The 12,788-nt window shown below is 39.9% G+C and overlaps 1 protein-coding gene across 1 annotated transcript in view; it reads right to left on the bottom strand.

Annotated features, from left to right (window-relative positions):
- si:dkeyp-14d3.1 (transmembrane protein 132C) overlaps window positions 1-9,552 on the bottom strand; it is a 119,207-nt gene extending 109,655 nt beyond the window's left edge. Inside the window, exon 1 of the mRNA XM_041042267.1 lies at window positions 9,479-9,552. Within this exon, the coding sequence (XP_040898201.1) occupies window positions 9,479-9,524 (46 nt within the window). The 5' untranslated portion in view covers window positions 9,525-9,552. The remainder of the gene's footprint in view (window positions 1-9,478) is intronic.
- Window positions 9,553-12,788: the final 3,236 nt, after the last annotated feature.

Here is a 12,788-nt window from a genome sequence, read left to right as displayed (position 1 = left end):
AGGCTGTAAAAAACGCAACGCGACAGAGCAATCCCATTTATGGACTGATTTTGGAAAACTGGCAAAAAGCTTGCAGTTTCTTCAGTCTCACGGGCTAAATTATCCATCCTACACATGGCATGTGCAATTAAGGATGGAGCACAGATTACATCACTCCGAATTTCAGCGGTTGCCATAGTCCCAGAACATCTAATTACAGGGCCTTCACACAACAATCTTCAAGGTTCTCTGAAAATGCACAAAAACAGCATGGAGCAAGGCAGCAATAGTAATCAAATGCAGCCCACCAGGGCAAAGAAACACTTGCCAACTGCTTGTTTGCACTTATCTCAGGCTTATACAAGGGAATAGTTAGCATGTTCTCTGAGTGTATCATATCAAGGCCTCCATCATTCTCAGTGGATCCAAGCCAGGACTGGAGGAGGATGGAGAGACATGTGAGAGGACGGCTGCTTTTAACTGCTTTAACACAAATAATAATTTACGTACATCACCCAGATAACTGTAAATGGAAAATATGTGATGTAGGGGAGACAGTGGTGTTGCACTAATGAAAAGTACTTCTGTGTATCACTCTGCCAAATCAATTTCAGAGCCAAAAAAGATTCAAATCATTATTAAGATTAAATCTTAATAATGTTTTTGTCACATGGTACTTAAAGGATACAAACCATATGGGCGTCTATGCTGGCAAAATGCATGCATCATTATTCAAATCCACTATTTTACAACCTAAAGTATACTGCTGTAGAAAAAGTGCTGGTAAACTACTAATGGATGCAAGACAACCACTGTATTCACCTCCCTCCACAGTCTGCCAGTAAAGTTTGTTGTCAGTTGTAAGGTTTTGCTCATTATAAGACTTCAAGGTTGTGCTTTGGCAGAGCAGTGCTATATGAGCTAAATGCTATATGCTATTATTCTCACAATGTCAGTGTAAACATGCTGATGTTTAGTAGACATAATATTTACCATGTTTAGAGTGGTAGCATTTGCTAATTAACACAGTACAGCTGAAGCTGATGGGAATATGATTATTCTGTACCAAATTTCATTATTATCCATCCAGTGGTTGCAGAAATATTTCACTCAGAGGGACCACATAAATCATAAGGGCTCATCGTGGAAGTAACCATGAATGTCTGTACAAAATTTGTGTCAGTTCATCCAGTCAACGTTGATATATTTCACTCAATAAATGAAAACGTCAGAGGATCACCAGAGTCATGAGGATATTTCCTCTAGGGACTCATTTATAACTGTGCAAAATATGATGAGATGCTGTGGGCCCAAGTGCTGGAATGACCAAGAAACTGACCAACAGACATTGCCATCCATGGAGCCCTTCCAGCAGCATGGCAAATAAAAATTATTATGATATAACTCATCCAAATTCTGAGCAGGTGGAACAGACAGCATTCAGTGTTGCATTAACATACTGATACAGTTTTATTCCCAATTTGAATTAAACTGTAATATTTTTTAGGCTAATCCTTCGTTATCATTGGGGTCATTCTGTCTCAGCTTGGTGTGGCTCTTTCCAATCTGTGTGAAATGAAGGGCCTCTGGGTTAAGAGGAGAATCTGCAGGCGCAGATAGCGGTTCAGAGCGAGCTGTGGCAGGATGTGCTAACTGCCAACGCTGCCCCTCCTGGCCTGGGTGACACCACTGTGCACCACAGGGCCAATGACTCACTATTGCCACGCTGTCTATGTTGTGACTGGTCAAATCTAATCCTCCCTCGTCATCAGCTCACTGTCCCCGAGCATGAGGGAAACAAAGCAGCATGAATGCTCCAGGCTGCCAAAAAACTGAGGACTGGGGGCTGCTGGACAGCAAAGGCAGGATGACAGCATGAAAACATGTCTTTGCTTCACATGTAGTTGAAAAACAGGACAAATAAATAGCAAAGCAATGCTTCTTAGATCCTGTAAGTTAATGTGAGCTAGACTTTTGTGCTCAGTGAGTTCACTCAAGGGAGTTCATTATGTTAGAGCTGCTCCTGCCAGACTAACTTGTACACTGATTGTACTCTGAGGTGGCCATTACTTTCACACTGATTAGGAACCAGTGATTGTGTCAAGACTGATTGGGGACGCACACATACACTGGCATTCCAATTACACCAAGTACCATCTAGCCAATGGTCAAAGTGTACTTCAGGCTATTTACATTAAACTGAGTTGTAGCAAATGAACAAATGATTATTCTGTAGAGGTATTTCAGTTGAGTATCAGCTTTAAAATCAAAGCAGCAAAAAAAAAAAATCATCACATCCCATAATCAGTACCACAATTTGAAAGTGATTTTAACTCTCCTTCACCCCAGTTGGTCCAATTTGAATGCGTCACTCTCTGTGTAACAAGTTCCAAACTGTTTTCTCACAGACAGAGACAAAGAAATATGTATAATGAAATACCACAAATATACATTACATACTGTGGTCAATACCAATACAAAGGCTACACTTTAACAATACTAACACTTAAGTGAAAATTCTGGATAAGGATCCTTACTATTGAAAACTACACTGTTCAATATTTAATAATATAATAATTGAATGACTGTTCGTAGTATGAACCCAACCAACCAACCAACCAACAAGCAGTTCCCCTCTATGTTTTGTTTCATGGTCTGCAACTTTTCTGTTTTGGTTCACTCTCATCGCTCGCGTCAGCATTGTTTTCAGGCTCAGCAGGCAGCTGTTTTCACAGAAAAAGCTCTGATAAACCCACTATTTGCCACCATCCCAGCACAAAACAGGAGGCAGACACAGACAGCCACTGGATAATGAACTCAGTGAAACATTCAACAGCTAAACGGACAAATAGCTCTCTCAGGAGTTTGATGGAGTCCAATACAGCTAAAAGGCGGCCTGAAACACAGCTCCAAATGCTGTTATTGCTTTGTTCCTGCTTGATATGAGGCAACTGTTTGCTAACACCTTTTTAAAGTGATTATATGCCAATGTCGTGTTTACAGCTTGCTGCGTTGACCCACGTCGCTAAAAATAAAATCAGGTGATGTAGATTTAAGGAAATGTAATCATGCAATGCACTGAAGGAGACATTTTACAGCAGGAAAACAATGTCAGTTGTCAGTGCTCTTCAGTGGACAAAATGTGCTCCCTCAAATACACCTCTGGCATTTCTCTACTGCAGCTTATTATTTATTGGCCAAAACACCAATACCAATAAATGTGCCAATATGCAGACAAGATAACTGCATTGCAGCAGTCCATGTAATCTAAAAGACATAGAACTCTAAATTTCTGTTGCCGTGTAACATTTTAGAAAACACAGTACACAGTGAGGACAGATTTAAGTGTTAATGGATGAAATTACATTTGACAGAAACACACTTTAACTAATTATATCCATTAATTTTAATGTCTTTTAAAGTTTATAATAAAACATTTACATCAGTTGATATGAAGTTATTAGCTTAATGGTGTCTGACGGAGGCTGAGATTGTACAAACCATATTTATATTACCCCTGTGATAGTGCTTTGTTGCATGTACAGTACGTTTATTGCTGATAACTTTGTAAAGCAATACATTAAAATAGCAACTGTAAGTCACCACTGCTGATAGTGATAACAAGAGACAGGGAATTATGCTTTTGTCTGATCATTTAGATTGTTATTGTCATTATTTTTGAACAGAAACAAACCTCAGTCCACAAAGCTGAAATGTTAATCTGTGATGTCACACTGGAGCGAAGCCTTCACTGACCAACTGATGGTTTTTTTTGTGATTTTTTTTTTTGTGATTTTTTTTTATATCCAAAAAAGTTTTATATTAGCCTAATGCTCTTGGTTTCAAATTATAAAATGTGCTGTGTCAGAAGCATCTTTCCATCTACCACAATTCATTCTTTATGCAGATGTACATTGGTCTGCTGTCACAGATGAGAGGGCACAACAAACTCTTCAGTCTTGTTCCAGCCACAGCAGACAATAGTGATTATTCTAAAACAGAAGGGACTGCTTAAGGGATAAAACTAATATATTTTAAAATTAAAATTCAATGGTAGTTTTAAGGCTGCTGTTCGGCATTCTTGATGCATGAGCACACCACTCTGAATCACAAAGAGGTACACGGCTCTCATTTTAACATAATCTCGACAATCAATCAGCCACACCACAAAGAAGTCAATGGGCCTTGACAATATGTACCTGTCAGATCATTGCCTCTAATGCATTAAGCTCTGACGCTTCTGATAGACAGCGACAGCTCCGCACACAACCAAGTGCTCCTCTCTCTCAGAGGCAGTGACAGCCTTTTGTCCAGCCACCTGCCTGTGATTAGTCAAATCAAAAATGCATAATCAATTGGAGTTATGGATTCATCTCCACTGACAGGAAGGAAGCAAGACCCGGCTAAGGAACAGAACATAAGAAGCTAAGCTAGAACTAGCAGCAAAAAGAAAATATACCTCTGATACAAAAAGATTTTTTACAGACTGTGATTTTATCATGTTTAGTTTCTAATTTCTTGTTAAAGGTCTTGTTATTTTTGTCCTCCCCTTTGTGCTTGCAGAGAAGATGCAATAGTTACAAGAAAATAAAGTTCTTGAGTGTATTCATATTGTCTGAGCCTTAATGCAGGATATACTACATAAAAATCTAATACTGTGGTATGCTGTCTTAGCAGTTTTTGTTTCCAGAGAAAGCTCCCAGACTAATGACATTTTATTAATGCACTGAAGTAATAAAAACATAATCCACTTCTTATTCTAGTGCTTTTTTCCATCTTTTTTTGCATATCACATGATTCAATAGTTTTTATATTACAGTAAACAATGAAAAGGCTTTTTCCTCATGCAGATTTCTCATTTCATGCAGAATAAAAATGTTCAGCTGTTATAGAAAACAGTACAAAAATGTGCTAGTAAAGAAATAAGTAACAAAATAAGGCTGTAAATAAATAAGGGTGTGTGTATGGGAGAGTTTGTGAGGAGTCAGTTCTTGTGTTACAAAAATATTACATCATTTGGTATAAAGTATGCACTTGATCCTGCATTATGTGACTACAGGAGGTGGTCACTTAAAGAGGTAGTCATGTCAACCAAAGAGCTGCTGCTGCGGCTTACTGAATTTTAGAAAGCTGTTGAGTATTAGGGGGAACATATTTCTTTTCATCAGTATTCAAAGTGAAAGAGAAGAAACTTCAGTATGATGTGTTTAGTGAGCTCTAGCCATGCTAACGGCAGGGCTCTAGGGACAGCAACAGTGCTTTGGTCCAGGCACAAATTTTATGCAGATATTCATTGTGCCCAGAGGGTGAGTCCTACGACTTATAAGATCCCTCTGAGTTTAATATCTTGACAACTATTGGATGGATTATCATGAAATCTGTTACTGACATTCATGGTCCCCAGAGGCTGAGTCCCGTGAATTAGGAAATTCCCTGACTTTTCCTCCTCTGCCACCACAAGGTTGATATTTATTATTTATTATAACAATAATGTGTTATAGAGGTGTTCATAGTCCCCAGAGAATGAATCCTAATGACTTTTTAGATCCTCTTCATATAGCACCACCAGTGAATTAACATTTTCACTTATCCAGTGAAATAGCTCACTATCCTAGTAACAGTTTAGCACAAACATTCATGATGTTAGTGATCCCCAATTTTTACTCTAGTCCAACAATGAGTGTGACCTTTGGAGTTTTGTGCAAAATGTCTCAACATCTATTAGATGGAGTGACATCTAATTTGGTATAGATACACATTTGTTAAATTAAATCTGATCAATTTAAAGTGAAACTAACAATGAATGAATTTCTTTACACTAAAGTACAAGTTTGAAACAGTCTGATGTGAACTGGTGATCTTGGGTATTTTCCTTCTGCTGCACCACATCCAACCAACACAGATAGTCTGGCTGTGAACTCCCCGACAAATTTATGAGGAGGAGGTCCTCTGTTCAGACACAACTATCCAGTGATGAAAGAACACACAAACACTGCATCAGCACATTTGTCAATTATTACAGTCCCCCCCCCCCCCCCCCCCCCCCCACACACACACACACACATTCACAGCCCCTCCCTTTAAAGCTTTTACACTGATTTCCTCCATTCACCTTCCCTAATCATGAAATTTGATTAAATTGAATGTGAGATCATGGCAGTTATAAAGAGCCAATTAACACAGGGCAGATGAGCTTTGTAGAAATATTATAGGACATTATACTGAGGGTATATGAATTTATGGGGGCAAAAACCCTCTTTTGACTCAGTGATTGGAAAGCTACAATGTATGCCTCCCACATACACACTTTAAGTATTATGAGCATGAAAGAGCAGTACAAGGGCTTTAGATGAGAGTCCACCTACTCAGTGTGTTTCATAAAATGGTCATTAAACAGACAAAGGTGCACAGTGTGACATACAAACATATAGCGTGCAACATTGTGTGTGATGGTTAGTAATTACACAGTGGAGAAGTTCAAACCCAGCGTGCTGCTACTGTGCTTTTCTTTTTGCCTTCCATGAAGAGAAACTACAGGAAACACACAAGCCACGCCAAATTGGATCTGAGAGAAGGGAAAAATCTGCCTCTTTTTATCTGTGTCCTCTGTCACAAAATCTCAGAAGTGCACCACAGTGTGCTCAAAGCAAAGCTGTAAAATAAGCATGATAAAAATACCACCATGCCAGGGATTTCTTCTGTTCTTTTCATGTTCCCTGATCCGTAAATAAACACCATAACAGAGTTAACACCAGCTAAATTACATTACAGGTCTTTAGCCAATGCAAGCTGACTTCGGACAGAAACTCATTTCAACCTTAACAACCATATGCTCCTGATACGAGTATAATTGATGATGTCAAAGGTTGGAAGCAGAATTTAGGATTAGTAGTTTTTAATTAAACTTCCTGGACTTAATTTAAAATATTTCAGTGCAATAAAAAACTTTGACAAGGAGTTAAGTTGAAATGAAAATATACACTGGAGTGTTGATAAAGTCAGGTCGCTTGGTTGACTGGCGATTGTCTTTAATTATACCAAGACAGTCCAGTTGATAGGTTAATTTTAATTAAACACTGCACAATCTAAACCACTGAGAAATGGACACATGATGAGGTGCAAACAAACACTCAACAGCTAATTTATGCAGCAAAGCATGAAGACAAACATGGTTGGTCCATTAATGTTGTCGGCTCTCAGCTGGAAGCTAACATGTTTTTGCATACAGCTGCGTGTTATTCCATTGATTTGAGTCATAGTTTCTTTTTCCAGTAATTTTTTTTTTGAAAAGACATCGTCTTCTGTGCAGCCCTCTCTCTTATTTCTTGGTCCTTGCCTGCTTGCTCAAGGACATGAGTTGCAAGGCTTAAAGGACTGCCAGGGGCAGAAGAAGAGGAGCTGGATGTGTGCCACAGCACTGGGCCGCAGGACCACAGCAGTGGATCATTCTGAAGACAATTACAGATCAAAACTCTCCACTGAGAAAGAGCCTAAGAATCTCTACAGGGTTAATAAAATGTTGGTACTCCAAAGAAAATCCTACAGGACAAGCCACGTCCCTTCACAGGGATATAGACGCATGAGGACAGACACATGGCGGAGACAAGAGACAGCATGGGCTGTGTGCTTAGTACTTAAAGATGTAGACTGAAGGCTATCCTTGCTTGATCCCCTTTTGGATCTTGTTAAGCTCAAGGATAAGACGAAGGGAGGGAAGATTGGATATCCCTCTCAGGAATCACAGCTAGGTGTCTCACCGAAACACACCTAGTGGCTTCAATTAATAGAGAGGACAGACTTTTTTTTTTTTAAATATAAGGAATAAGGCCAGTTCTCTGAAAACAGAAGAACTTTAGTCTTTATCTTCACTTTATCACAATGGCATTTTATTCAGCAGATTTTTTGGCAAAATCTTAGACCTTGTAACTCTGCTCTGGTAATATTTCAGCTTTTCAAACAAAGGATAGAGTCACAGTCACACCAGAGTACCACAAGATCACCCCCCTTCCACCCCTCCTCCCCCCAATTATGGCTTCATTATGCTGTGCAGGCATTTTTCTAGCATGGATCTGATCCTCTCATTTCCTGGAGTGTGTTATCAATTTTCATCACTATTCACAGTGAGAAGCTGTGTCCTGCAGCTTTATGACACACAATGCTCAATTAGGATCATACTGTGTATGGTTACTGAGAAGGCCTTGGCATATGGCAAACATCATTACCGTACACTTGAAGCCAGTGAGTCAGCACTCATAACAGAGGCGCTGTCAAATAAGAGTCATCCTCTGAGCCCCAACAAAGAAGCAACATCAAGGTGTATGTGCACAATGGATGTGTGAGATGTGGTCTGGGAGTCTTTAGAGGTAAGTTTCTAAAAATGCATTAGCTTTCATTATATAGGGAATCAGTGTAACTGTAACTGATAAATGATTGGCAGTAGGCTTTTACATGAATGCAATCCAATGATGATTCTTGGTCTCAAGGCAAGTAAGACAAACAAATGTTTTTCATTGCAACTGATATTAAGTGGACTGTTTGCAGCTGCAAAGCTTAATACATATTGTTTCAAGGTATAAGGTGTAACATGAGAAGTTACCTCTGTTTGATGAGAAAGAAAGCTGCTGAACCCAGGTATTATCTGAAGAAAATATTCTGGGCAAGAGACATTTTCCAAACAGCATTTTAGGTTAAACCCTTTACCCACAAGACAGAAGGGATTCATTAGCCAGACCACCAGCTGCCCTCAGATCTGTATATTCTGGCTGCAGGGCAGTCAGAGTTAATGCTGCTCCGCTCTGCACGTGCCATTAAATGATTGATGCAGTATCATGTGCGCTGAAACTGAAATTTACATTGACACTGTTTTAACAAGAGCTCAGGACAGGAAGAAATTACTTTTTTATATCATGGTGTGATGTTTGTGATTGAATGTTGTGATTTGAGCAATGAAGATCTCTCACTGCTGCAGGTCTGTGTAACTTTTCCCTTAAATAATTATGGGGCTTTCAGGTGTGTTTTGATGTAATAATCTGACAAGCCACGAGGTAATAAAGCCCCAAAGCTTCCCTTGCACAGGAGAATCCCTGTCATATTGAAATATTCATGAGATAAATGTTATTTAAGGCCAGAGCTGCTCTGGATAGGTTGTACAGATGCAAAGCCCCTTAACACTGGCTGCACTGGATTCTTCATAATACACAATATATAGCTGAACCCATGTGAATTCTAATTATTGTCAAAGAGTATAAGTAAATTAGATGCGTGCAGCATAATACTGTATGGCACATCAATTCAGATTATAGCAGACTGACACCCTCATATGGCAGTGACTCACAGGATACTACCCTGCCTCCCCTGTTTCTCAGGTAGGCTACAGTTCCTATTCAGCTGCGTTATTTGTGGCTGCATGTTGTTTGTTTAAAAAGAAAAAAAACTCATACTGTTGGTTAAAACAATGGACAAGAGGACACACAAGCAAACAGGCTGAAATTGTGCTTACCTCCCAAAAGTAACAGCGCCGACTGAAGCGCAAGGATATGCAACATGTTTCTTTGAGCCGTTATGAAAACAAGAAGCCCCCCAAAAAATTTGTATGGAAGCCGAAGTGGCTTGATTCAAAGACAAAATCCTACTTGCAGCATCGTTAGTTTAAAAAAAAATGAAAAAGCATATTTTCAGATTTAAAAAAAAAATGTCATGGCTCATCCAGTCATATGCAAGTGATAAACCATAACGCGTGTGAACAACACTTTCTGGAAAGCCTTTTCACTTGTGTCTTATCAACTTTTGTCAGGAAAATTCAAGAATTGAAGAAAAGGAACTTGCGCGCAGCTTCGCATCACTCTTTGAAGCATTTTTGGAGGAGAAAACGCTCAGCCTAGATGGCTGGTAAAACCCCAGCGAAACGTCTGTTGCGATATATTTTCACACTGCATCCCATTCAGTTCCAAATCACTTTGATCCCGAAAAACCAAAAATAAAACAAAAAATTTAAATAAATAAATAAATAAAAATGTGCTCGATTCCCCCTTTTTCCTCGGTGGCTCAGTTTGTCTGCTCCTTATCCTCCACCTCACCAGGTTCCTGAAGTTGGCTGCTGTGTTGTGCGTATAGTCCAACAATTTGGAACGAATGCAGGCAGTTCCCGGCCGACATCACGTATTTTGAAATATATATAAAAGTAGAGAACTTCAAGTCGCAACATAGGTCAGCATCCATCCACACCCCGGCAACCTGAGGGGGTTTGTGAAGTCCTGACTGAGCGCAACTCCAGCAGCACGCAGCGGAGCGCACAGAGCGCTGCTCTCGGAGCCAAATTTTCAGCCGTCACTCCTAATTAGATTTTGGCACCAGGTGGTTTAGATATTCTGCGAAAGTCCGGTTTCAAGCCTTCATCTGTCTATGTTTATGTAGACAGGCTATAGGCTACAGTTTCGGAGGGGCTTACGCATTTCAGCCCGTCCAATGCGCGTCGAGAGCAGCAGAGAAAGAAGAAAGCCTATAGCCGTGACAATAACTAGCACTGGCACACATCGGGGGGGAGCGTGTGGCGCTCCGGGAACACATCATACTCCGCCGGTGGTGGTGAGAATAAACACAGACATTTTTTTTTTATCAAACACATTTAACCAAATGAATTCACATCAAAACCAAAAGCATCTCCCTCTAAGCACCGTTCGTCCTCCTCACCCAGGATTGTCCGAGCAAACCAAAGTCAAACCTTTACCGCTTTTCTAAATATAGATTCCCGTGGACACCGTTACCCTCTGTGAACCAAAACCATGACTTTAAAAGTTGTTATCGGACATGTCCACTTGATTTCACGAACGCACCACCTGGCGGGCACTAGCGACCCCGTGTGGCTTGTGAACAGAATTAAAAAAGAAAAAGAAAAAGCTTTGCGCAGCCCTGGTGTGGAGGTGGACGGACAGAGGGCAATAGACACCTTCACAGTGTGGACACTGTAGAGATGAAATTAGAAATTAATGTGAGTATGTTACTGACTACTTCTTGACTCTGCCATGTTACCCTGAGAGAGATGCACTCAATCACTGCACTGTGTTGAGGCATGTCTGCAGTGCTCAGCAGTGAAATTCCTGCTGTTCTTGTTGCATTTTCAGAGTATTTCTATTGGGACGTCTTCATTCATTCAGTCGATCAGTCAGTCATTCTGTTTTCCATGCTTATTCCTGTTCAGGGACATCAGGGACATTCCAAGCATGCATAGCTATATCACCTCCAGTGCAAAGAGCATACATGACTTTGTATGGTATTTGGTTATATTTTCCATTACTTTATTTAAATTCATTTACTGGAACTCTAAAACATAGTTTTGCTGCATGCTGATGAATTAATCAAAATTGAAACAGAAAATGAAATGAAATATGGCTCACTACTCTTATCTGGTAATTGATTAAACCACAAGCCACGCAGCTGATTTATTTTCCTTTTTTTCTTCTTGTTCTTTTTTTTTTTGTGCAGGCCAGATGGTGTTGTGAAGCAAAGATAAAGAAAGATCCATGAAGACTAAATACAGAACTATCAGATGTGTCACCCACAGTCTAATCATTCCTTTCCTGAGGATTTGTTTCGTTGCTTTTCTTGTCTGCCTGAGCTGTGATCAGTGTCAGGTTAGGACCTCACATTGGTTCGGTTTGCATTTTGATTGTGTAAAGGAGAGTCATGCTGTTTTGAGATGTAATTAATGTAATTATTACTTGATAACAATTTTACAAAGGAAGGCGATGTTTAGTAATCAAAAATGAATCACACAGTAAGGCACCAAATAAATCTCTAACTATTTTAATTGCATCGAGCTGAAATCTAATGTGCACGACATAATAATACTTTATGTGGGCTAATAAGTACATGGTTTGTTTTACAAGAACAGCACACTCTTACATCAAAAGCATCAACTTTGTATAATTTAGTTATATATAAATGGAAAGTGCTACCACAACTTATACTGTGACTCTGTGTGGGGTGTACGCTGCAGTTCAGATCTAAAAAGGAAAGAAAAAGAGAAAGAAAATCACCCAGGACACTGCTTTCAGTTCACACAGATAGTGTATGGTTGCCACTTCAGTTAGCTGCTGTGAAGATGTTTGCAAAGGTAAGTTCGAGTCTGAAATCTCTTTGACCACTAAATTACGGTTACAGCCGCTGCATCGGTCCTAATTTTAAGGCATCTTTTTCTGGTTGACTTCAAATTCCATTTCTCTCCTTAAGGAGCCAGGCTTTTACTCCCTCCTAAATGTGTGCAATTTGATCCTGGAAACAAATTCACTCTTGTGCAGCTGCAAAAAGCATTAGAGGTGGGGAGCGGACAAAAGTGTCGATGTAGAGCAGTCACTTCCCTGGCTTTAACGGTGGGCTGGGACATCACTCACACAAAGGTTGGTAGCCGTCCAAAAGCAGCTCATTCTAGTGCCTGACACTCAGTCAAATTCCTTGAAGCCCACGCTACACTGAGGTCAATTCAGCTGCTGGAAATCAGAGAGAGAACTACACAGAGCCAGAGTGGCTTAGGTTACATCGTCTGCGAGTCATTAAAAAAAGTAACTGAACTCCTCTCAGTTCTGCAGATGGTAAGTCCATTTTCCAGGCTAAATTACCTCAGAACTCACGCACCATCCAAGTCCCCCCTCCCAAAGATGATAAGACGCATAAGATTTAGAAATATAGAAGTTTTAAAAACAGGTAGAGCACTCCTTGGCAATATTGGAACAGTTATCTAGGAGGCAAAAATACAAGCAATTGTGTCTTAACAGATGTGACGTTTATATCTGCAGACCTCTCCTAGGACAGGT

The sequence above is a fragment of the Toxotes jaculatrix genome, chromosome 7 (assembly GCF_017976425.1).
Source record: "Toxotes jaculatrix isolate fToxJac2 chromosome 7, fToxJac2.pri, whole genome shotgun sequence".
Taxonomy (NCBI): domain Eukaryota; kingdom Metazoa; phylum Chordata; class Actinopteri; family Toxotidae; genus Toxotes; species Toxotes jaculatrix.
This window is presented reverse-complemented; position numbering and strand designations above follow the sequence as displayed.